Raw genomic sequence first — 27,271 nt, 5'->3', positions numbered from 1 at the left:
AAGACATTTAAATAGGCCTAGAGGGCAAAACAAAAATGTTGATGTGAGCACAATTATAATCGCCTATTGCACCAATAACATGCACTCATCTTACCCTTTGTTTCGTAGCGATGATCTTGCCATTACTTTGTTCGCTCACTCAGCCGCTCACTAAGACAGCCGACGTGTAGTGATCACGCGGTGACGGCTTTATTTTTATTACAGTTGTACAATTTTCACCTAGTATATGCGCAATAGTAGAAACTATCTTTTGCCGCTTGTATCCAATATGTCCAACATGGTGGCAAAACAGAATTTTCATGGCCTGGAGTCGTCGAGATCATCCTGGACGCTCGATCATATTGTAGGTGAAAAACGAACTTGACCTAAATGGAGTACGAGGAAAGAAACGTTTCTGTAGCACGACTCTTCTGGAAGACATCGCAGGGAATTAGGTTACCTCTATCGGCGATAACTCTTTAACGCTTCCTCGTTACAATCTCTTGAAAACCTTTAAAGGCGTCTTTCATGCATTTCTGAAAAAAAGAACGAACATGCTCATGAGACATTTCTTGAAGTCACTTAAGCATAAATGGGCGCTACCTTGTGATTTTAATCATGCATGGACGTTTTGCAGTTCTATGACAACGCAAGAAACAATATATTTATGCGCATTACCCAAGCAGCTCACTAAGGGACAGAATGGTGCGTTCCTTAAAACATCAAGTGGATTGACCTGTACGAATCTTGAATCCATAATTGCTTAACCTTTTCTTTCATGTTATCTGGTACTGTCTTCCTTTTTAGAAAAAATCCCAACCATGGTTACAGGCTGGCGCATATCTTTCTAATACGAAATCGTCAAATGCATATGCGAAACGGCTATGTCCGCCCTTTCTCTGTCTGTCCTGTTGAACTTCATTTCAAACAGGCTGAGAAATTGTACTGCCGCATGACTGTTCTGATCGGATCATGATGAGTAGTAGTGCAGAAGTTGTCTGGGCGGGGACTGATCGCCCTGATTTGCTTCGCTATGAAGTAGCCTTTTCTTACAGCAACGAATAAAGCGTGCAATAATTATTCTTAACAGCAACCAGCTGCAATTTAAATGTGCGTCCGAAGTTCAGCGCTAAGACGTCAGCATAAGGACTAAATGGTGAACCATTTAAATTATATTGGTTGGAACGAGAAGTTCGCGTTTTCAAGTGTCACTAGCTATGCCTGGTCGCAAGCAAAAATAAAAGCAAACAGCTCTGAAAAACGCTGAATAAAGACTAAAACACGAGCACATGGAAACTTCTGAACGCCAGCCCAGAAAGTCACTCAAAAGAGAAAAGACGCACGCACACATGCAGCAAGACGAATAGCTCCATAACAAAACGAAATTAAAGGCTTTGCTGACGAGTGGACCAACTCAGCTGCCCCTAACTGCATAACGGTGATATGCGCGAGACATTGCACTTGTGTTGTGAGACGTGCTCGTCGATTAGAAAACAGACCCACGGAGGGACAAGCAACACCCCGGGAAAGAAAGACAGGTGGAGGCAAACTGAAGGGGGACAATAAAATGAAGGCAAAACCGCGAGGCACAGGGCGAAGGAGAGCCTGAGGAGGGGGGCTGGGAAGGCAGAGGACGAGGAGGCGGTGCCCGTTCGTGAGGTGATGGCAATGCGTTCCTAGACAAAGCCAGGAGGCATCTCTGCTGATCCAAGGAACCAGACTGTTGCGGCGACGTTCACGGAGGACGTTCCATGGTCGAACAGTGCTTGGTCGATGGAGCTGACTGGCTGGTCAGGCAAAAGGACCATGGCCTGCCCCCTAACCTGGCCTCCGCCGACTATTGCTAAATGCTGATCCGCATTCGGACCTACCGACGTATCCCGTAGAACGAAGCTCGGACCCGTTCGTCGACCATACTCGTCATGATAACCCAACTTGGCGTGGCAGACAGCCTCGACAAGAGGCTCTGCGGTTCGTCCTGCGTCGCGTCCTCGGCAATCACCCCATTGTCTGAGCCGACGCAACTCCCCGGGTGAATGCGTGCGTACACTTTTACCGTGACTTTATTACTTTCGGTGTCGTTTACGGACGGAACATTACAATACTTAGAGCTACTCTGAATAAAGGGAAAACCAGACATCCACCCGTTCGTAGCAATTGCTACAAAGGAAACCCATACGGGTTCCTCGAAAGAAAAGCCTCATAGTTGAAGAAAAATATAGCTACTCTATAACTTCGATCGCATCTTGCTGATCCATTTCTGCATGCAATAACGATGTTTTCCTCCAAGTATTCTTGTGTTGTAAATATAGGTTATTCGCTTTCGTGAGAATTTAGTGTGAAAAGATTGCACTTTGTGTACAAACAGCTCTGTCCATTATTTTCACCAAGGTTGACTTTGCGTGAGCGATATTCTCACTAGAACCTGACATTACAAATTGGCGTCCGTGACAGGACAAAGCCGGTTGCGACACAGTGTGCTTGGAGTAGATACGAGATGAGTACCCATTGAGCTTCGCACGCTAGCTGAACGCATGGGTCTTGTCGGTCCAGAACCGAAAGAGTGGATCGATAAGGAACAGGGAGGGGCGCTTGAGGAACGTGTGGCAGAACATGAGACGACCAAGGATTGTCTCGAGTGCGAGGAAAAGATTCTACGGTTGCGCATAAGGCTAGCGGAGATGAGTGGAGCAGGCAGTCTCGTAAACATGTCTCAGACGCTTGCAAGCAAGCAGGCAGAATCCTCGGTTTCCGCAAACCCGTTCAACATGATTCCTGTTTTAAGCGAAGTCCGCGATGACTTGGATACGCATCTGAAGCGGTTTGAACGAGTAGCCACCGCATGCGGTTGGCCAAAAGAGAAATGGGATACAGCTCTCAGCCTATGTGCCCGAAGTTCACCAAGGAAGAGTGGGACGCACTCCTGCGAAGTCCCGTCTTTGAGGACCAAATCCTGGCCGTCCAGCACGCCCGCGATCGGGCCGGCAGACTAGATCTGTCAGTCCCGTCGTGGGATTAGCCGGGTGCGCGTTTTATCGCGTTTTGCTGGACCAAATAAAAGTTTATTCACTCTCTCACTCTCAGCCTATGTCTCGATGATGAAGCGTTGAAGGTGTTTGGTCAGTTGTCTCCGGAGGACTCCCTCGGCTATGACAAGACCAAACTAGCGTCACTACAATGTTTAAGGTTTACGGCAGATGGCTACTGCGAAAAGCTTGGCCACAACAAGCCCCAAGATGGAGATACTGGCAAGCAGTACGCTGCCAGACTATTTAGCCTTTGTGACCAGTGAGTTGAACTCTCCAATGGAGAAAAGACTTTTGATGTGGTCCGCGACTTAGCTTTTGCAGAGTAGTTCATGAATAACTGCCATACCCGGTTAATCCTGTTTCTGGGCGCATGAAATTGCAGAACACTAGAGAGGATCGCAGAAACCACGGACCATTTCTTGGAAGCACAGTGGCAAAACAATTTGCTCACATTCGAGGAGAAGACAGAAGACCACTACACGAAAGAGGACGAAGCAAGTGCAGAAAAAACCAAGTCAAGTGCTTCCTCTGCAATAAGCAGGGACACAAGCCTTCTGACTCTCAGGCAAACTTGAAGAAGCCTTACTGCGACTATTGTCAACAGCTGGGACATGAGTCGCGGGACTACCGGAAGAAAAGCGCTGCAAGTTCTACTGCAGCCTGTTGTATGACGCCAGAAAACAAAGTTGTAAAACCAGAATTCTCATGCATTCTACATTGCAACGAACAGAGGGATGCGACGGACTTGTCGTTACAAAACCACGACATGCCACTGCAGAGTGGTGAACTTTACGGCCAGGTGGTTTCCGTAATGTGGGACACTGGCAGCAACACCAGTTTGGTGTGATGTGCTCTCATATCAGATGCTGCTTTAACGGGCTCAACAACAATAATGCTACTGGCATATGACCGGAGTATCGAGGTCCCAGAAGCTCAAGTGGAAAGTCATACGTCGTATTTTTAGGCACCACTGTAGCTAAGTTCTTGGAAATCCTTTGTACGACGTTATCATTGAAATTGTCCCTGGTTGTCGTCGAGCAACGAATCCAGACTGCAAGTGGAAGACGCCATTAGGCCTTTCGACATCTCATGCCGGGAATGAATCCATTGACGAGATTAACCCGCATTGGGCGGCTTCGTCTGTTGTCAGGGTCAAGACCGCAAGGGGATACCCGAAAGTAGGTCTCAATAGATTATAAATGTCAAAAGCTGCTTTTGGTGCTGAACATGAAAAAGACGAATATCTACATGGGTGTGGACGAAAAGTTGGGAAGACGCTGTCAGGGGGAAAACACAACTCAGACATTCTCTTACTACAAAGGCGTCTTGTGTAGTACTTATCAGCTTTGTCCGGGTAAATCAGTGCAGCAAGCCATGGTACCGAAGTGTCTGCGAGCCCTCGCCTATCTCTGGCACATGAAAACTCAATGGGAGGACGCCAGGGCATGAAAAATACAATGGACCAAGTCCTTGCATCGTTTTGCTGGTCCGGAGTGCAAGAAGAAGTCCGCCAGTATGTACGTTCATGCGATGTTTGCCAATAGTTGCGGTGACACAGTTACTAGCGCGAACAAGACTACGGAAAAAAGGTGGTCCTCTCCCTCCTCTTTTTTTTCGTAGCCTTGTTCGCGTTAGTAACGATGCCGTAGCAAATGCATCAACACCAACTAGCCCAACTATATTCATTAATTAATTTGCCAACAGACTTTTCCTAAAGGAAGACCTGGCAAAGCACTATTGGAATGCATGCCACTGATAGACACGCCTTGCGAGCGAGTGGCCGTCGACATCACTGGCCCACTGTCTCCTGTCTCATCTACAGAAAACGTGCATATACTGATGCAGGTGGATTTTTCCACAAGACACCCGGAAGCTGTTCTACTTACCACTGGCGCAACCTCGATAGCCGAAAGATTAAAGGAAATGTTTTCTCGGATTTGCTTTCCGCAAGAGATTTTATGGGACGAAGCATCCTGTTTCACTTCTAGGTGATGACCTAAATTAATGGGTTCCTCGCAATGAAATGCGTGAGTTCTACGCCATACCATCTCATGCGCAGCGGGATGGTTCAACGCCTTACTGGCTCTCGGATACAAGCGCTGCTCCAGCTGTGTCATGAACAGCGTATGGCTTGGTACCATTTCCTTGTGCTGCTTCTGTTTGCGTACCGAGAGGTGCCTCAAGCAAGTCTCGTCTGCTCACCAGTCGAGTTGATGCACGGAAGGCACGTGCTAGGACCACTCGCTGCTCTAAAAGAACTTTGGAACAAACTAGACTTGAGTGACCAGATCGAGACTGCATACACCTACGTCGTGAAACTGAGGCAATTTCTCGAACGAACGTTGAAACTAGTGCATCACAACCACTTGCGAGATCAAGACATGCAGAAGGAGTATATTGAAAGAGGTTCCACGCTTCGACAACAAAACGTCGGAAATAGTATTGATCCTGTTCCCAGTGATAAACAACACGCTGCTTTTCATTGGAAAGGTCCATACCACGTAGTTGGGAAAAAGATCGACCCAGATTACTGTTTGGAAGTAGGTAGCTTCAGAAAGCTCTTCCATATCAACATGTTGAAGTGCTATGACGAAGGCCAACCATCCGCATCCAAGCCTCGTCGATAACCAGGATCCACGGGACAGATGCCCCCAAGCAAAGTTGAATGGTGGCTTTGTTGCTGAAGAACAATCTGGCTCTCCACTGATTCTCCCATGCCAGAGAGCATCTTTTACTACCCAAAACAGTATATTCACCTGTAGAACGTGAACATTTGACGCTCACGAAACATATGTGAACGTTAACGCCAACTACATGAGCCGATGTGATAGTGCACAGCCTCAAATATAGTCACATGTACTGTGATCTGAGCATCTATACTCTGTGAGCATTTGTGCTCCCTTAAACTTTGAACATTTTTCTATTCTTCTCTCACGCATACTTTTACCAGCAGTTTTTCTAACATCTAAGATCCAACAAATTGAAGCATGCAGGGCATATTTAGGCGGTTTTCTTGCACGGGATTCGGCACGCATATGGCGTTATTTTTATTCGGAATATATATAACGATGACCTTGTATCTAGAATAAAAGGGTTGAAGCGATGGGCAACAATGGTGCCCAATTGGAAACTTAGGAACCAAAAAGGATCGAGTGCTGTGTTTGCCTCAGTGTGGCCTTGTTAACAAAAGAGTTGGGACGCAAATAGGGGCCAGGATAATTGTCCGGAGCATTTCAGAAAACTTTCAAGGATTTTGTTCTTAGGCCGGGTGACAGGCGATGACGCTGTCTTGTTGTTTGTTAGGGAAGTATGTCTAACGTGTGCACAAAGGGCCAGGCGATATCTCAGTAAGCAGAGGCAGCTCTAATACGGAGTGATAGCTAAGGCCATCAAATGTCAAGCCTGTGCTTAGCGGTCAGCTGGAAGCAGTGACGGCAAGGAAACGCGAAGTCTCTGGTGCTATTTCTTTCGGAGCAGCTGGCCGGCCGGCCGATTTGAGAACTTCTCAGTCTGTCGTGAAGTTTATGTGAATACTTTGATTCATAGGTAATACCTAAAGATACACGTGGGTAGTGAAAAAAAGTTTGTAACATCTATACACGGCAGTTAGATCCTGTAGCACTCAATAAATAGTTGAGTGCCGAAATTCTGCACAATCTCATCTGAATTAATTTCAATTTGCAAGCCGTTTTGTCTGCCCAGCGTACACTATCACTAGGACGAAAATAACCCTTTAACTAAGAACTAGGTACTGGTGAACCTTTCTCCTGCTGTAACAACTTGTTGATAATAATTAGAAAAAGCTCACCGATGATTACGATACTCCCTATTGCGAAAGTTGAGTGCAGGTCTATACGTGTTTGCATTTCGCGGTACATTGAGGCAAAGAATTTGAGAGCCACATGTAGCAGAGTCAGAAATCGTAGAAAATCTGATATGTGGGTCAAGCTCGTGGCTTTTATACATGACTCGTCGAAGGTCTCAGTGTAATCGCTGGTGTCACTTGGCTCCCAGAAAGTATTACACAATTCGCGTAGCACATAGAATCAGAATACAAACCAATCACAAACCATGACAAGCGAAAGAAGTGCGAACGTGACCAAACCAAAGAAATCAAACAAGCGCACGCGAGAGATAACGCGAGCAGACGATAATACGGAACGAGTGGTCTGGCTGAGACCAGATACGAGTACGCATGGAGCGATCCAGTGGGTCCACACGAAGCGAGTTCCTGCGCGCACGTCACTAAGGGGCCGCTCATTGATCTCCGCCCTTCTCGGTTCGTGTCCTTCATCTACCACGACGGGTTCACGCTTTCATTTTTCGCTGTTGTACTCGTTCGCGCGGTTACGCCACGGCTGCCTCCGAAGCTCGCCGTAGGACCGGGACATTAGTACCTACGCTCCAAAAAAAAGTTTTATGTTACTTTCTGTTCATTTGGGAATCTTGAGAGAAAAGCAAGTTCTATATAAAGATTGCCGCTTCGTCTGACCTGCTGTTTATAACAGATTTTGGCACTTTCCCGCCGTTTCCGATGTAAGAGTGCAAAAGGTAAATCTTCAAGCTATGCTTAATAGTGTAGAGTGTAATTCTGACCTGCTGTTTATAACAGATTTTGGCACTTTCCCGCCGTTTCCGATATAAGAGTGCAAAAGGTAAATCTTCAAGCTATGCTTAATAGTGTAGAGTGTAATTCTGACCTGCTGTTTATAACAGATTTTGGCACTTTCCCGCCGTTTCCGATGTAAGAGTGCAAAAGGTAAATCTTCAAGCTATGCTTAATAGTGTAGAGTGTAATTCTGACCTGCTGTTTATAACAGATTTTGGCACTTTCCCGCCGTTTCCGATGTAAGAGTGCAAAAGGTAAATCTTCAAGCTATGCTTAATAGTGTAGAGTGTAATTCTGACCTGCTGTTTATAACAGATTTTGGCACTTTCCCGCCGTTTCCGATGTAAGAGTGCAAAAGGTAAATCTTCAAGCTATGCTTAATAGTGCAGAGTGTAATTTAGACATCGTGAACGCCAGCCAATTTATATTATGGAGAGAGCAAGAGGCGCTGTGGCGCTTCCTGCGCTAGGGGTTTTTCGTAAGCATGTTCAGTGTATATATTTTCCCGAAACGTCCCAACTAAAAAGAGAACTTGAATTTTTTGGTACCCTAAAAACCAGTATCGTGATTTGGAGCACAAAGTAAATCTCTCATATGTGTGCTGTGGCTGCCCAAACGTTGCTTGTAATTTGCAGAGAAATATATGGCCTGGCATAGATCTAATGATTTAGATGTAGTGTGTTTCTAAATGAGGTTACAAATATACTGCTCATGTGTCAGGGAGAGTTGAGTTATGCATCACGTTAAAGGCTGCAAGAAGAGGCGGAAGGATTACACCGTAAGTAGATGATGGACACCCCATTAGGAACGTGTCATCGCTTGCAATCCAGGGAAGGAATCAATGATGTAGGAAAGGGAAACTCATTGTAACATATATGGGAAAGGCGGAAAATGCGTCCGGAAGAAAATATAAATAAAGAAACTTTGTTACTAGTGTCGTGCGAATGTTCACAAGGACTTTGCTAACGCTCAGCAGATTGATCGCTACTTTCATCTACGATTCGGGCACAGCGTTATTTCACTAAGGCTTACTAATTCTTTCAGTAACAAAGAGAAGCATTCTTTACAGGGAATTATAACGGCCGAAATTGTATTTCTTGCACTAGAGCACTGAGACGGTACGTCAAAAAATGTACAAGTCGAAAGGTATACCGACCCATAAAGTTTTCAGCTTGACGTGTTCTTCAGCTGTGGCATTGGCGTTGTGCTGAAACGGCAGAGCATACGAACTGTTAGGGGCTGAAAATCCATGCGTTTCACACATGCATTGATTAGCTCACTGCACTAATCGGGCAAGTTAACTTCAACATCTAGCGGCAAGTCTAGCCATAACCACGGAGCTCTCCAACTTATGACGAATCTGAGAGATAAAATGTCAGCAGTTCTGCGCACAGGAAACTGGCACGTAACGCACGTGATGTTTCGATTTAAATTTCCGACTACTTCTAAGCTACTATGTCCCCATATTCCGCTTTTTTAATGCCTTCTAACAACGCACCATTACGAAACTATGCTGCAGGTCTTGCTTTTAATACAACACCTCGATGGACACAATCTTAAACCTTATATTGTCCAATAAGATGCAGTCTACGAATGATGCTACTGGCTCCGCTAAGCTTATAATAACATCGACGCTATGCTAGCGGGCATTGACGGTTATGCGATTACGATCGCTTAGTGTAAGATTCGGTACAAATTGATACGACTACACGTTTCTACAGTCTCTAAAGTGGTCGGACAACTATATTTCATTAAACGCTGTGTATTAATCCAAGTTAGCTGATCTGAGGAAAAAGAAACGTGCACAACTCAGATCACAATTGAACACAGATGTTTTATGCATATTCTATTTAAAATCGCCACGCGTGCTATTTTTGGCAAATAATATTCTGCCACTCGTATTTTTCTTGTAGACATTTGTTCACATTAGGGATCGTTGTCGTCTCATAACGAAGTTTCAGTACAACAAAATTTGTACTTTGAACTGAGGAATATATTAGTAGCAATTCCGACTTCAGAAACAGCTCCCGCGATCAGCGAGAAGAATAAGGATATCCGAGAGTCTCCAATCTTTTGAACACGTGGTTTCGCCACGACGAAACCACGTGTTCTTTGTCTGGTACCGCATATCTTTGTGGCCACATGACGTAAAAAAACAAAACAAGAGCTTTCCAGGTAATTTGATACTTCAAGTGATGAACAGCGGCAAAGCAAAGAATGTCGCTGGAACCAATGCTCTGACATGGCGAATTGTCTTCGTCAAGGCAACAGAATCAGCTACTGTCCTGATAAAGACAAGACCTCATGCCGAAGCTGTGGTGTCGGGCGACATTTCTTGTTCTACCACTCTTCATCCCTGCTTCGTGTAAAATCGTTTCCGGAAAAAGGAAACTCCAGAGAAGCATGATTCGCAGCTCCCGGATCGATTCATATAAGTAAATTATACTCACCATTATTAAGGCCTGCTGCTTGAAAAAGCAGTCGTAATACTGTAAGAAAATGGACAGGGCAATTGGCATTAGTATACTTTTTCGACTCGGCATGGACTTTCCGCCTTCATTAAAATATTGCAATTCGTCAATAAAAAGAAATACGTAGCATTTGATGCTTACGACTCTAAATACCCGGACGCTAAAAGTACTGTAATATCTCATGAACTGCCAGAAGTTACCGTTAGTAGGAGAATTTGCCAGAAAATGAATGTCATCCGTAATTGTGATGGCGACCGTCCAAACTGGAGCCATTCGATGTTACCGAGCTGTTGCCTTTTCCGCAAGGCTACATTAATGAATCCAGGGTGTCTCATCTGCGTTAGCCAAAGTGGTAAAAAAAAAAAAAAAAAAACGACCGCAAACATATGTGACCTTTCACAATCACAATATAATTTCCAGCGAAGATGTTTCTTTCGAGTCGTTTCAATGAGAGATTCAGGTGCTTGTAATTAATTCACATACTTGATAACGTTGCCCGTATGCGACTGTTCCGTTTGAAACCTTGCCCACAGCAAACGTGTTAGAGCACTCAAGAAAATTTGGCATGGCAGTTATTCATCCCCACACATTCTTCAACGAAAAAAGAAACACAAAAATGGTCATAATGTGCCTTCCCCAACTTCCCCCCTCCGAGTTTTCGTAAAATTGATCTTGGTTGTGTTAATATTTCTCCTAGGGCACCGGAATAAATTCTGCATTCTTCTTAAAACCACGTATAACGCTCCGGAACGTCTCCATACGTAATTTGCTGCAAAGGCTGTAATTATTCACCACACTTTCAACCTTGCCTACACATTACATAACGTGCCCCTACTTCCGCCTTCATTAAACAAGTTCCCTTGTTTAGTTTAATGAGAGAGAGAGAGAGAGAGAGAGAGAAATATAAGAAAGGAAAGGTAGGGATTAGCATAATGAGGACACCGGATAAACGAACCACGAACTTCGTATGGTGCATGAAAATAGGGAGAACACGAGGGTTCAATAATTATTTGCAATGTTTCTAATTAGGCGAAAGACGTTGATTTTCGTCACATATTACGCTTACCATGATCCCCATTTGCGTGAAATAGAAACTTAATGTAACCCACAGTTATGTAGAGACACTAGGATTCATAGCTGATGCCAGCCTCACGAACCTTTTCTGACACTTAAGAAAATGCTTACAGAGTCTGCATTTGATCCACGCGTACTTAACCTTGTAGAGAGATTCGCCGCATAGCATTCTACCCATTTTCGCTAAAATTGATCTCGGTGGTATATGTACTTCTGCTACGGCAGTAGCCTTCCAATTCCTTGCCTCCCGTAAAGCACACTAATAGTGCTGGAGAGCACTTGAATCCGTAATTTATTGCGAAGACCCCGATCAGTCTCCTCCCTTTGAACTTTCCCTGCCCTTATCGTCACCAAACTGTAAAAAAGTTGTCGCGTTTGGTTGACAAAGGACACCATGCCAACGTCATATCCCGCATGGGAAAATAAGAAAATAAACAGAAGGTTCAATAATCATTTATAACGTTCTTAGTTAAGCAACAAATGTTGCAATTTCGCCACACACTGCACTTAAGATGTTTGCCATTCGTTCTAAATAGAAAGTTTATGTAACGGAAAGTTCGCTTGGGCCTCTGGGAAAAGTAGCTGATAATGACAGCGTGGTTATTTCAGTTACTTGAATAAGGAATCTTTTACAAAGGCTTTATTCAACCCCCATACCATTAACTTCACAGGGAAATTTGCAATAACGTCTTCGACCAACCTCGATAAGTTTTATTACGCTGGCGTTTGAAGTTAGGCTAGGGCAGTGGACCCACCTTCGCGCCACTAGCAAAATTTAACGATAACGCTCCGGTAAATTTGAAAACGTAATTTATGACAAAAACCGTAATCGGTCACGCAATATGAACTTTGCTTACACATTAGACGTTACCTGCCCCCTTTTGCAAGCTAAATATAAACAATTCGCAGTGTCTAGTCCTCCGAGGTGACCGGAGCAACAAACTAGAAACTTTTCACCACACATGAAAATAGAAGGGAAATGAGCTTTCAGTCGTAATTTACCACGCCTCTAATTGATCCAGGAACATGAAAGGTTGGCCACAAATTACAATTACCATTCATTCCTTTTATCTGAATTTGAGCTTGGCGCCCTCTACAGTTCGTTTAGGCTCCTGTAAATATTCCGAATACAGGCAGCATGACCGCTACAAATTATTGAATCAGTAGCTTTCTACAAAGGCGCTAATTACCTTCCACAGATGAAATATTTATCGCTAATCAATCACAACATGCCCCGTACATCGACGAAATACAAACAGCGTGTATCGCGTAGTCTATCGAGGAGACCAGGGAACGTAACTAGAAGCAGATAAAGTGGAGCTACTTTGTAGGGATTCGTCACGAAGTACGGCTTGCCGACACGGACACAAGAGAACCAGACAACACAAATGCCAACTACCCATTGAAGAGCGCACTGTGGCTGAAACGAAAGTAGACGCAAAACCTATCTGCGCATGCTCAGGTATGGTAGCGCCACCTGTCAATAAGCCACCCGCGCGGGCCTACGCGAGAGATAACTGCTTAGGTATTTCGTTTCTTCGTTATGCGAGTTCGTCGAAGGCTGGCTCAACAGCACCGAGAGCAGAGCATCACGAAAATATGGGATGTGGTACAGCCAACCAGCGAGGTCAGGAACACGGAGTTGAAAACGGTGTTTCCCGATGGCAAACGCGGAAGAACAATCTTGTAATACTGGTAACGGTAGGCGTTGCAAGAAATCCTCGTCCTAGGGCCGATGCGCTGTTTTCAGCAGAGCACATTCTGAACAGCGCGGTTCGAAGCGGCTTTTCATTTTTATTCTTCTTAAAGAAGAAAAATGCGCGAAGAAAAAAAATTCTTGCGCGCTGTAAACACGGTCTAGCACGCAAGGAGGCACGCGATGTGACATGCGCACCGCATGGCGTCGATACGTACGCGTTTGGCATGCAGTTGTATTTTATTACGCAAGGTAGAACACCATGTAGTAGATGCACAGGTGGCGGTACAGGGCAGTTAAGGTTTGAGGTAGAAAAATAAGTTTAAGGAGATGTATGCAAGAATGCTAGAACGGCATAAGGTACAATTGTGTACCTTATTAAATCAAGCAGGCTAGGTGACATCAAAGGGGATGTCAATAAATCATGATCATCATCATCATATTTAGCATCTTGTCGTGCAACTTACCTTGAGGTGTGAGATGCGCCCCGTGTAGAGTGTATATGCGGGCCCTATGCATTGCATTTGCATATTATTATGCCAGGTGGCATGCCATGTATCAGTTACAAAGGTGTATAGAGAATTCTTGAGGAAAATAAAGAAGATTATGGAGATGTACAAATATTTATCTAATGAACAACATCTTTGACCTACCTCATTAATTCAAGCAGGCTACGTGACTTTTTGTTTCAAGGGGAACGCCATTAAATCGTCATCATCATCATTGGCATCCTACCGTGCCATTAACACACGATGGAACACGGGCGCCGCATTGCGTCGATACGTACAAACTTTGCATTGCAGTTCCGTTATACTCCACCAGGTGTCCCGACAAGTAGTGTTTGCACATAGCAGTTGCATGCTGCATGTAGCTGGACCTGGAGCAGTAAAGTGGCTTGGTTTCTTTTGAGACCCTTGGTCACACATGGCTTGTGAAGTGAGCTCCACAAATAACTGAAATGGCACAACACCGCTTCTCTGAAGAGTCTCTTGTCCTCTTGAGGCGCTTTTCTCAATGAATTCCCAGGCAGCGCTCTATGGGCGAGGCTGTCCGCCATCTCGTTGCCTATGATACCTATGTGCGAGGGCACCCATTGGAAACGTATGGAGAAGCCTTTGATATGGAGATTGTGCACCGAGCGTAGGGAGCTAACACATGAGGCATCAGTAGGGAACCCGTGCTCTAACCTTTGAAGGGCGGCTTTTGAATCTGTAAAAATGACAACAGGTTAAGGCATTCAAAACCGTAGCTTCTTTAGAGCTGCCTCAATGGCAACGCTTTCGGCCGTTGTGGAGTACACGACTGCAGTGAGGCGAACCGACCAATCATACTTCAAAGAGGGAATGTGAAAAGCAGCAGCACTAGATCCTCTGACCTTGTCCACAGAGCCATCAGTAAAAATTTGAAGATGACGTGCATATTCAGTCTCAAGATGATCCGGTACGAGCGAGCGCGTTGCCGCCAAAGGAGAACTCCGCTTAGCGCGAACGTGAGGAATTGTCAACGAACAATCGAGGCTCGCGAATGACCAAGGTGGTTTCAACATCTTAGTTCGGCCTCTAGCGTCAAGGCCCAGGTAACCAAGAGTATTAACGGCCAAGTATGCTCGGGACTCAGATCTCTTTCGAAGGCTCTGTAGAATAGAGCGTATAGAGATTGCGTATAGAGGGCGGCCAGTTTTTCTAGGACAATCTGCCGACCATCCTTCAACAAATCTGCTGTTACATGATCCTCCCCAGCTGCCTTTCCTCTTTGCATAGCTCCCAAGGCTTTCTTCACTTCTTCCGGCGTTACTTGTGGGATTTCAAATTCCTGTAGACTATTCTCTCTTCCATTATCGTCGTGGGTGCCACTAGTACTGTGCAAATCTCTATAGAACTCCTCAGCCACTTGAACTATCTCATTCATATTAGTAATGATATTGTCGGCTCTGTCTCTTAACGCATACATCTGATTCTTGCCTATTCCTAGTTTCTTCTTCACTGCTTTTAGGCTTCCTCCGTTCCTGAGAGCATGTTCAATTCTATCCATATTATACCTCCTTATGTCAGCTGTCTTACGCTTGTTGATTAACTCGCGTCACTAGATAACGTTCTAGCGTTAAACGTTGCCAGGTTCAGATTCCAATGGCGGCCTGTCCGGAACCAGAGATTCTTAGCACCCTCTGCTGCGTCACAGGTTTGACCGCCGCCTTGGTCAGTTGCTTCGTAGCTGCTGGGGACTGAGGGCCGGGGTTTGATTGTTGTATTCATATAGGAGGTTGTGGTCAAGTACTGCACCAGGGGGGCCAATCCTGTTCTGGTGAGGGAGTGCGTTACCGTTTCTGGTCACGGGGATCAGGCCGCACTCCAGGCCTCTTTATGCAATCTCATCAACACGCGGATTTTTTTTATCCGGTGGAAAATTGCGGGGCACCGGGATTAGAACCACGGTCCTCTTGCATGCGAGGCGGATGCTCTGCATCTACGCCACCACTGCACCCTTCACCACTACTTCACTGCTTCCTCCCCGTCCCCCACGTGCAAGAGATACTGAAACCTTCATTGGCAACACCGCGTATGAGTCACACTGTGCCTTTCTAAAAACTTATCTGAGTCATTCCCCGAGCCGCTTATTTCGTTTCCCGTTATCACATGTTTTCCGCGCCACTCACAGATAATGTCTTCCTTTCTTACCTCGACCTTCACCTCCGCGTTTCAGCGGTCCGAAAACGTGCAGTGCGGCATGACTGAGCCAAAGGGTGCCGAAGTTGCCTTACTTATAATTTTTTTGTCAGCACGTTGGTGACATGCTTTCCCACGCCGAGAACAGCAGAGGTTACAGGTGGCGCAAGACAGACATTGTCCTTCGATAACGAGGGTGGCCTACAGGTTTTCACAGCGAAAAGTTTTAGACGGCCTTGTTCATAAAAAATGAAACCGTGAGATATTCTACAGGCCCAGAAAAAAGCGACAGATAGAGTGCGGCGCTGTTCAGTACGAACGTTTCGATTTGGTCTAGCTGTTCACTACACGCGATGCATGCGGCTCATAGCTCGGTCCGAGTATTCTGTGCCCATTACTTACGCGTTCACAAGAAGAAGATTGCGAAGAAAAAAATTCGCGCTGCGCAAACGTTTTGGATGTTGCCTCCCTGCGGAAGGTACTGCCGTAGACTGAGGAAGTTCGCTACACCGACGAGGTCCGCCGGCACTGCTTTACGTGCCTCAAGGAAATCCTCTCCCCTAGTGACACCCGCAGTGAAGCAGACGAGGCATACCTTCAGGAAGAAGACACGATTGGCGACTTGAACAGGTGCGTCCAACTTTCTTATGATGTTTACCATTGAATCCACCATCTTCCATTCCCAAACGCAGCACGCGATGTTACGGAAAGAGAAACCGGGCCGAGATTGACAGCTTTGTGGTGACGAAGACACGTTCAACTTTAAGCGCTGCATACGGAATCGTCAGTACACCTCAACCCTCAGTGACAGAATGCCGTGCGTGCACTGGCAGATTAAATAGCTTGAAGGAAGCCTGCGAGGCTTCAAAGACCTATCGAGAGCACCTCCTTCTCTTAAGCATCGTGCCACCAGAAGTTGAAAACAAACGCGTTCAAGAGGAAACCCCAGCTGTCACAACGTGCATGCTCAGAAAGGCGCGAAATTGGCGCGAGAAGCATGCAATGCGGCCATATTTTGATCCGTACACAAGGTCAACGTTAAGCTTGCTACGCCCTAGGTAGAGTGCATGAAGTGTTAGATGAAAAAGCACCCATCTATTGTCACGTAACATACATCAGCGATGGTGTAGCGAGCCACCTTAAACATGGGTACCAACTATAGGAGTTGTGCCACTCCAAGTACACGCCCTTGAGGGGATATGTTTCCTCTACGGGCCATGGGAAGAACGCCTGTGACGGTGTGGGTGGACCCCTTAGCGCCAAGCTTCCTTGCACAACTTGAAGTGTGAAGCGCCGCCTCCACTCAGTAGGCACGTGAGAGGGTCTCCCAACTTAGCGGCAACATCAAGCATGTGGCCCTGCTTCATACACCTGCTGCAGCCATCGAGGAGCATCGTCAGCAGATGTCGGTGGAGTGAAAATCAGTGCCGCGTGTGCTGGGATCCACTCATGGCATGTGCGAATGTGTGCCCGCGAACAGTCAAGCAGACGTGCGCTGCCCATTGCGAGAACTGGCGCTAGCCAGCTGACGGTGATTAAACACTTTTAAATACTTATCACAAAGGACAAGCAATAAATTAGTTCGAGCACCACAAGTATAGTGCCGACTTTGTGCTTCCTTGCGCCCCACAAAACAAAGCACAAAACACGGTTCTCTGTTGTCACAATAGAAAATGCAGATAAACTTTCCTTCATTTGTGGCACCATTGCCCTTGCTTTTTTTTAAAAGGAAATAAATGTTAACAAACCAAAACGAGTCATCACGGCACGTAAACCAGTACGCTCAACAGGGGCCACTTTGGCCCGTTATATTTTGTGAATAAAGCAAATGGCGAAACATATTATCACGCCAACGTTTTGCCTGACATAGGCGGACGTGCATCCAAATTCTTTTGAAAAATGGGAACGCGAGATTTTCTTGCTTTATATTTTTGGAAAAAAGATTTCTTCGAAAATCTTGTTTAACTATTTTCTTTCTTCTCTTGTGTTTTATGTAGAAAGATAATATTTTGCATAAATGTTGCAAAAAGACGTTTCATTCTTGACGTGTTTTTTAAGTTTGTGTGCCATAGAAAACGCGTCAAGACGCATTAAAGTTAATTTTTTCTTATTTGAACCATGTCTGTATTTGTTACATTTTTAGTTATTGGACAGCAAAAAAAAAAGCGCATGGAACTAATTTACTGTGAAGTGTATTAAAATGAGCAGGAAGGTTATCGAACGCAACATTCTTACTTTGCATTTAATTCGGCCGTGCAATCGGAAAACATTGTGATAAACTATAAGACGACGCTTGCGCCTCCACTTTCAAATATTTTTTGGCTTGCTGGGAACGCCTTCCGGAAATAATATTTTCGGTTCGGCGCAGTTTGAATATTCCTACATGACTTGCAAAAAAAAACTAGACAAAACAAAAATCTTCGCCACCCTTGGCCACTTCGCTGTAAAAGAAGTAGGTAGCTGTGCCATAATCAACATTACCGTGAACCTCTCTCTCTTCGAAACAAATATACGTTGCGCCAACACGAGACTGACAATTTCTGCTTAGTGAAAATTCAGAACTCAATACGTATGGGACGTCTATTAACATCAATGAGTTTCGAAAACTTACACCCGGTTAGCTATATCTGCCTTCGTTATAGTAAACAAACACTGAAAGGTTGTAGAAACCGAAAGTGAAACTATGGCTAAACTTGCCCGAAGTGCTTTGCGTAGGAATACATGTGCAGGAGCTGCGCCTGCATAGTTTCCGCTTCCTAGCCAAGAATAGTCTGCGCATATAGTCACGTTATGTGCTTCGCTCTAGAACTGGCACAATCTACGATTTTATATCCAGTGATTTTCGCTCTTCAGTCGTATGCCGCCGCCGGGATAAGTTTTGTCATAAGTATCGGACTGATTCTTGAAGAATAACTAATCAAGTGTTTCTTTTTGGTCTTTCTACGGCACTTCAGGTGGGAAAACTAGCACTTTGTGCTAGCATAGCCCATTAAGTCAATTTCAGTGCTCAATGTTGTGCGTAATTAATTATTGCGCCCTTTACGTAGCTTGAAAAATGCTAATCTTTGTGCGCCCGTGCGCCATCCGCTGCCTACGCATCGACTAAGCTGTTTCTAAATTAGCGGAGTTGTTTGCTTCAAATCACGTTTAGGACCACCGGTGTCGCAGAGTGCGGGCGTGCGATTATGCCGCACTTTTCAGTTTCATGCACTGTGAGTAAAGCGATGAAAAAAATACATGCGCAGGGCTTGGTGGGTCACGGAAACTACTGATTAGGAGCATCTTGGGACAAAAAAGGAAAAGAAAAAAGTAACAAAATACATAACAATTTTCTCATTGGATGTCATGCCATGAGTATGAAACATTAGGAAATGTTTAATTCTTTGGCGGAACAAGAAGGCTGACGTCCGCTCCCCGCTGGTCTAAGAATCGCATGTCCTAGCAGTTTTTTCTAAACATGGCTAAAGTTATGGTGAATGCCCTGTATACGGTAGTTAAGAGATTCTACATAAATATTAGTTATCTTAATTTAATAATATCCTCCCGGCCAAAGGTATTATGGAGGGGAGTAGTTACATCATTTTAATAACACTTACAATCATTGCTAACTGCAATACAATAAAAGATGGATATGTCTATAAGAAGAACAGTAAGTTAGATCACTTCATTATACAATGTTTGCTTGATCGGAACGAAACTGCTCATGATTGGTGGTCGTGACTAAAGATCCGGGAAGGTGGTGCCAGGTAAGTGGAAATTGGAGGTTCCACATGTTTTGTTCAGACATCGCATAAGACCAACTTTATTAGAATGACCCAATCTCACCGATACGTATTAAAGGAGAGTAATACGCCTGTCAGGAAGAGTAGGGACATGGTAATAGAGTTCGTGGAATAAACGCAGGCAGAAAGTTACGACGAGAAGCAAGTGGAGGTGATTCGCGTAAGTTCTCATGCGCCTATGCTTGACTGGCGGTTGTAGTTATGAAGAACCAAGCGAATAGAATTATCTTGCATTAATTCGAGAGCACGAATTAGATTCTCGGAGTTGGAATCCCACACTGCAACGGAGTATTCTGGCTTGATGCGAACTAACGTCTTGTATATGAGTACGTTTCTTGAGGCAGGTGTGGAGGAGAGGTTACGGCGGATGTACCCGAGCATGCCATTGGCATTGTCAATTATGGAACTCATGTGAAAAAAGTTAGATATATGGTGCTGTGTACGGTGAGGTAACAGTAAGAGCTTACGTACCCGATGGGAATGATGGTTATTGTAAGGTGGATTCACAATTTTTTCAATATGTAAATTTCCTTTTCATTTTACGAGCGAAGTGAAGTGTAGTAGGTCAGCTTTCCAACAATAAATTTGGAGCGTTAATTCGGACATCAAGGTACTGAGGCAAAACCATCTGAGCAGCATTTAGAAAAGGCGCCACCTTGTGCATCATATAAATAAATATTTAAATCAACACGTTCCCCCCGGACTGACTGACTAGCCAAGAACTATGCTAGGAACGAAATAATCGTCACAGCTGCCTGTTACTACAAGTGAAACGAGCACCTGGCTAATGTGCCAGAATAAAAAGTGAGCATACCTCCACAAAGACAAAAACTGTCTCTTGGCTGCAGCCGAGCACACGGCCATGTTTTGTTGAGAAAAAGTAAAAGACAGGTGCAACTGCTCACCTCCGCAACTAGATCCGGGTTATTGCAGATATCATCGCGACTGAGCTCAAGGTTGCAGGTTGTCAAGTTGTAGTCGAAACCATATTTCTGGAAGGAAAGTTAATACAGCATTGACGGCGACCACTCGAAGTGATCGCTGAGAGTGATCACTCTGACGACGATCACTCTCAGCGATCACTGCCAAAAGGCTCTTGAGCATACGGGAACTCGCTACCAGCATTCCACTTGCAATGAACTTGAATATTACCTCACCACAATATAAAGAATACAGATCTCGCTCAAGGCTACTAAAACGTCAGAACGTGTAGGCGGGCTACATTTGCGTAAAATCCGAATATTCTTGAAACCGGGGCCCATAGCTGGAAAATGCAATTAATAATCTGCATTACTGCCTTTGACTGGCTCATTTACGCGTGTAGTTAAAGCCTTGAGAAGTGATATGACAAGGCAGAAAAATAAATAAAAAAATATATTCCGGGTAAATATGTTTTCCTTCTTTGCAGGTATGCACTAGGCTGAATATTCTATGAATGAGACACAAAACACTTTGCTGTTAGGGTGATTTTAGGGTGTTAGGGTGTTAGGGTGTTAGGGTGATTAGGGTGATTGTTAGGGTGTTAGGGTGATTAGGGTGCTAGGCTGTTAGGGAGCAAGACTATAGGTGATTGCTGCTTTCTTTTCTTTTTTGAAAGCTCAACAACATCAGCCTCCATGTAAATGAATATACGGGTGAAATCATAGAAGGGAAAGTAATATACATCAACGAAGGCCCCAGTCCAGTGTTTGCTTTTCTTTTTCTGAAAAGATGTGCTTCTTAACTCAGCAGTGATAAAACCAGCGAACGTGACGCGTTTTGTGGTCTTATGCCTATGCAACCCGGCAAATAAACTTCAGTGGCTAGTGCGCTTTCCTATTAGGTGTGCCTCATTCCCAATCCCACAGTGCCCTACACTATGGGAATTTCCAACTTGTTAAGGAAGCAGCAATCTATATATCCCTAACTTGCGCTCTGCAGTAGTCATCAACGTCATAAGAAGCACTTGCAAGTTGATCTTCACGCATGTCTACAACCAGACTAAGGTGTCACTCGCAAACCTCGAAATTAACCGTGTCCTGCGACAATTGGCACACCTAGGTGAGCACACGCTCTACCCGTGGGAATTTTTTAATCTGATGATTGTGCCCAACTAATTCAATGTTGCCCTCAGCTTAAAGCTTTCCCGTTATGGATCTTTTGTACTGATGTAATACAATAACTGTCCCGTATTATATGCATCAAAAAAGAGCCCTTCTTCAATGTATGTTCTTAAATTCATCAAGCTTCCATATTCGTGTTCCATATGAAATTCTCTGTGTTTTTATCTTTCGTAATTGCGCTTTATATTATACGGTAGCGAAGGTAAAGCAGCTAACATTAGAAATAAGGGCTTCTGATGGTGGCATGATAATTTCTCTCTATTAATAGCCAACAGGCTTATGTTCCAATAAAATAATATTTTTTTTTATCTGAGGCCCCCTTGTAAAATTTCAGTTGGTTCTGTACGTTTCTTGACAACTGGATTAAATAGTTAACCACTATCTATAGCTTGAGTACCTTTAAAAAGGGAACCCGTTAAATTGTTTTGATTAAAGGAAGCGTTGCTAGGAGCATGTTCAGAGATTTGTGCAAGTTTCTTGCAATACTTCAGAAGTTGTGACCTAATTTCGAAGCACTGACATCTCTGAGAGCACTGCTCCGGCAAATCATAATACTTAACATATCTTGCAGCAGTTTAAGAACGAGGTACAACACTAAGCAATCTTTTCTCCATTTTGTTGTTTTGATTTGATTATTATTGGTGCTGCGCAAAGTAAAGTTGCCTCTCACGTCAGTGCAGCATGCCGAATACACTGTTGTTAAATAGTGTTTTATACGACTGGATAAATCTATAGGCCAGGCAAATTCACCCATTCACGTTGTTTCTGTTGAATTTATACGCTGCAAAGAAAGCAAGGCACCGAAGCGTCTGGCAATTTCAGTATATAAGCAAGGCCGTTAAGGAATTCAGTTCTTACCGTCATCAGCTTTCTTGTGGAATTGGAGTGCAAGCAACGTCTATAATTCTTCATCAATGTGGCCGTGGCACCTGCATCAGAGCCATGTTGTGGCATCAAATCCTCACTCACCACTTGGGATATTGGCACTGATTACACTCCGGTTGGTGTCAGGCGACGTCGAAATAACGATTGCCTCCTAGGGAATATGTCACGAACTGGCAACCGACATTACCGAGAGCCACAAACTTAAACCTGCCAGTTTCGATGTCACAAAGAAAGCTCTTATGCCACAGGGGAGTAAACGGGCGTGCGTGCGTGCGTGCGTGCGTGTGTGTGTGTGTGTGTGTGTGTGTGTGTGTGTGTGTGTGTGTGTGTGTGTGTGTGTGTGTGTGTGTGTGTGTGTGTGTGTGCGCGCGCGTGCGCGCGTGTGTGTGTGTTCTGATAATAAAGTGCGAAGGTAAGAGAACCGATGAATACGTGCTAGTTTGTTCCTGATTTTAGTTACGTATAGTGCGAGGGAGCGATTGAAGATAGGAACAGGACAGGCGTTATTTTGACGGACAGAGCACTAACAGCTGTGCTGTATAGTGCATGTCTTTTTATGCCCTTCTCTGACTCTCAAAAGCAAACGAAGTACTGTGCTGAAGTTTTGAACCTCTCTACATGACCTCGCGGATCGTGTTCTTTTTCGTCCCAAACCACCTTCGACAGCGTAAAGCTGTCCACGCGCGTGCATTAATTCACCTTGGGTGCGTTTATACCCCTGTCTCCTTTTTACAACGCTGTTCGCCCCCACCCCCCGACCCCCAATGTAGGTTACCTGTTTCTCTCCCCGAGTAAGGCGTATCCGACCGCAGGTTCCCGTGCTTAACAACCCTGTCTTCTCGCTTACTTTGGCAGCGACAGCAGCTTTAACGTCAAAACATGGTTCGCTCTTCCGCCCGCTCATCTGTCCCTTCTTTTCGTTACGCTGACGACCACGGCCGCCTTCAAGTCGTTGTCGTTACCGTGTGATCGTCCTGAGGCCGTCTCATCCTCAGCGTTACCGTCCCCAGGGGCCAAAGAAACAAAGATTTACCGCACCACCACAGGAATTGTAGCTCATGAACCTGACGCAATGTGCAGCTCGGAGATCGATATGGTAACCGCTTTGCGATGACGGGCAGCGTTTATTAGAAAACATTACTCCTCATACCATCGCCATCATTCCATGGTCGTCGTCACACACACTCGCGTCACGTACACAACTTGTTGCCTTACATATGCAAAGAGATAGAGAATAACATCTTTAAACAATGGCTCTAAGTCTATTTGGGAAAGTGGGTAATGGAGCTAACTACCACTGACTACGGAATTTCCGCACGCAAAGCTACATAGTGAGTAAGGTGCCTCTTTGACGTGAGTCTGCAGCCGGACCCAGCTTTGAAACGATATCCGTTCCTTAGGCCACTACATTTCCCAGAATGTTTTGAAATTCCCACACGAGGTGGTGAACAAATGCATCCCCCCCCCCCCCCCCTCAAGCATGATGGTATAGGGGGACATCCAGCATGATATAAGATTCTGCAAAACGCTACCAGATGGACTAACGTGCTTGTTTAACGCGGCATCGACCACCCGCAATCGCCTTACACAAACACCTTGGTCCATCTGGTAACGATTTGAAGAACCACAAACGAAGCTGGATAGCCAGCTATTTGCGAAATGCTTCGCATAATCTCGGTTACCATTGTGCACGTGAGAGCTACAAAATTTTATTGTTTCTTTCCACGAAAAAACTTATAGCCTTTCGATACACAGTTCAACTTTAGTAACATGGAAGGCTGGGGAGCATATGAAAGAGAGATGGAAAAATCATGATACAGATGTACAATGGTTCAAGCGCTGTTATAGACGCTCACCACTGGCCTTCTAGCGCTGCGAATATGGTAAAATCGCAGCACCTTTGTCTGCGCGGCAAGTGCCATATATATAGAAGTTTCCCCAGTCTGGTCGCCGGTGCCTTGTGGTAATGGGATCTTTCGTACACGGCCACATTTTGCCACTTCACAAGGCGGTCGTATACAGAGTTTGATAAGATGTCGGAGCGCCGTTATTTTTTTGTTTTGACTGTGCTTATGAACTACCAGACTTCCCAGCCGAGCCTGTGCAAGACAAAGAATGATCTCTGAAACTTTTGATGAGCTCACGCGAGGTTTGTGGGAAAAAACTTTTTCTTAGGGCGACCAGTGGTGCAGCGAAATGCTAATTGCAATCTGAACGAGCCAGCACATGTTCGGTCTGCAGTCACGCCACTTCGCCTTTTCGCATTATTAGACGTTCACGATGAGAGTGCACCCGTTGACATGCGGCGTCATCGGGTTACCGACTCTACATGAAGGTAAGCATGTTAAGAACCCGGTTTTCATGCAGTTGTGCGTACTTTTCTCTAGAGAAGCATACAAAGACTAGGGATTATTTTTGCATGCCTCGCCCATTTTCGAGGTTATGACGTGCGGGACGGGACGCTTTTGTCGTCGTTCTTCTCGCTAGGTAGAACAGAAAGCATATACCGTGTGTTCCAGGTACTGCGGACCAAGCTTTCTTTTAAATATATGACTACGGATGCGATAATGGGATCAAATGAGTTTTGTTAGCAGTCGCCGTGCTCGCATTGATGAATTTGTCACGTTTTGAGCAACACACATTGGCAGGCCTTCTTATGCTGCGCGGTCGGGGGATAGCGCGGTAATTAAGCTGTGCACAAAAGGCGTTTGTTTCAATTTATGACCTGTGAATATGGAAGAAAGCTTTTAGTTTACACGTTTTCACACTGCCTGTCGCCCATCGCTAAGAACGCATTGGCTGATGCCGACTCCAGGGAACTTGAACTGACCACAAATGACTGGGTGCACATGGCTCAATATGTATTCCTTAAGTGGCGTTGGTATATTCACGAAAATCGTTTGTAGAAGATAACTGCAATCAAATCAAAACGTGTTTTATGCCCTAAAGTGTGCGATATCGAGAACACAGGGACGGAATAGCTTCTGGGAGAAGCGCACTAAGCCGACTATTCGCGACATTCATAAACTGGTCATGCATAGCGTTATGATCAAGAATGGCGAAGCTGCGTTTTGCTGCCCGCAAGCTATTAAACTAAATGCCACCGCTCTCTACCCAAAGCTCAATTAAGCTAACACTAAGTTCAAAGGATTACGAGAAAGCGTTTGATTCTGTCGAAACCTCAGAAGTCATGGAGGCATTACGGAATCAAGGTGTAGACGAGCCGTATGTAAAAATACTGAAAGATATCTATAATGGCTCCACAGCCACCGTAGTCCTCCATAAAGAAAGCAACAAAATCCCAATAAAGAAAGGCGTCAGGCACGGAGATACGATCTCTCCAATGCTATTCACAGCGTGTTTACAGGAGGTATTCAGAGACCTGGATTGGGAAGAATTGGGGATAAGAGTTAATGGAGAATACCTTAGCAACTTGCGATTCGCTGATGATATTGCCTTGCTTAGTAACTCAAGGGACCAATTGCAATGGATGCTATGCTCACTGACCTGGAGAGGCAAAGCAGAAGAGTGGGTCTAAATATTAATCTGCAGAAAACTAAAGTAATGTTTAACAGTCCCGGAAGAGAACAGCAATTTACAATAGGTAGCGAGGCACTGGAAGTGGTAAGGGAATACATCTACTTAGGGCAGGTAGTGACGGCGGATCCGGATCATGAGACTGAAATAATCAGAAGAATAAGAATGGGCTTGGGGTGCGTTTGGCAGGCATTCTCAGATCATGAACAGCAGGTTGCCATTATCCCTCAAGAGAAAAGTGTACAACAGCGGAGTATTACCAGTACTCACCTACGGGGCAGAAGCCTGGAGGCTTACGAAAAGGGTTCTACTTAAATTGACGACGACGCAACGAGCTATGGAAAGAAGAATGATGGGTGTAAGGTTAAGGGATAAGAAAAGAGCAGATTGGGTGAGGGAACAAACGCGAGTTAATGACATCTTAGTTGAAATCAAGAAGAAGAAATGGGCATGGGCAGGACATGTAATGGAGGAGGGAAGATAACCGATGGTCATTAAGGGTTACGGACTGGATTCCAAGGGGAAGCGAAGCGTAACAGGGGGCGGCAGAAAGTTAGGTGGGCGGATGAGATTAAGAAGTTGGCCACAATTAGTGCATGACCGGGTTTGTTGGAGAAGTATGGGAGAGGCCTTTGCTCTGCAATGGGCGTAACCAGGCTGATGGTGATGAATTTGAAAAGATGTACGCACACTCCACCAGCTTTCTTCATAGTAGGTTCTTCGTAGAAGCTTCTGCATTTGATGTTGTAGAATAGCTGTTGGGGGCGAAATGCGAAAACACCCGTGTACTTAGATTTAGGTGCACGTTAAAGATCCACAGGTGGTCGAAATGTCCGGAGTCCTCCACTACGGCGTGCCTCATAATCAGCAAGTGGTTTCGGCACGTAAAACCCCATAATTTAATTTTTTTTCACCATATTTGTTTTGCACATAGGCAGCCATGACTCGTGATAACAGAGATCTGACCAAAATATGAGCAAGGAGACCGATGTGCACACGCGGCGTTGCAGTTGCTATTGCAACATAACATGAAGCACGTTCACCAATGTTGCACTGAAGCTCGCAACAACACATGTTCTTCCATTACAAGTTCACATTAGAGGTTCAGGATTGCGTGCGCAGAATGGCCTTTAACAACTACGGCTGCGTTTATTTTTTGTGAAGCTTCGCGTTGCAGTGTTTACATTCTGTGTTGCTGCAACTGTTTCTTTCTTTGAAATGACGCCATTTGTGACAAGAAATACGGAACCACGAAACCAAGTAATCATTTTGGCATCTTACCTGAAACGCGCATCTTCTTCACCGCATGCTTTCCTTTAGCGATGTTCGGTGGACTACAGTAGAGAAATGAGCCGACTGTCAAACCCAAGCAGAGTGCAAGCACGATCACAGAAGAGACTGTGCGGCCGTAGCGCCCCATGCTGTACACAGTAAAGTGTGCGCC

General features: G+C 45.0%; 1 protein-coding gene across 1 annotated transcript; it reads right to left on the bottom strand.

The window, feature by feature from the left end:
• Positions 1 to 170: 170 nt before the first annotated feature.
• LOC126523312 (uncharacterized) lies at positions 171 to 27,271 on the bottom strand. The gene is made up of 7 exons (XM_050171960.2): positions 27,109 to 27,271; positions 22,264 to 22,334; positions 20,209 to 20,295; positions 10,068 to 10,106; positions 8,774 to 8,824; positions 440 to 515; positions 171 to 365 (listed from the first exon to the last, which is right to left on the bottom strand). Exons 1-6 carry the CDS (start codon positions 27,245 to 27,247, stop codon positions 459 to 461), a joined length of 444 nt encoding a protein of 147 aa, XP_050027917.1. The 5' UTR covers positions 27,248 to 27,271; the 3' UTR covers positions 171 to 365; positions 440 to 458.

This window comes from Dermacentor andersoni, chromosome 6 (genome assembly GCF_023375885.2).
Source record: "Dermacentor andersoni chromosome 6, qqDerAnde1_hic_scaffold, whole genome shotgun sequence".
Lineage (NCBI taxonomy): Eukaryota > Metazoa > Arthropoda > Arachnida > Ixodida > Ixodidae > Dermacentor > Dermacentor andersoni.
This window is presented reverse-complemented; position numbering and strand designations above follow the sequence as displayed.

Coding starts and splice junctions, on each gene's coding strand:
- LOC126523312 (XM_050171960.2), bottom strand. CDS start 27,247: ATGGGGCGCTACGGCCGCACAGTCTCTTCTGTGATCGTGCTTGCACTC. Junction 22,335..27,108: donor GAAGAAGATGCGCGTTTCAG/GTAAGATGCCAA, acceptor GCTCTGATGCAG/GTGCCACGGCCACATTGATG. Junction 20,296..22,263: donor CCACAAGAAAGCTGATGACG/GTAAGAACTGAA, acceptor CTTTCCTTCCAG/AAATATGGTTTCGACTACAA.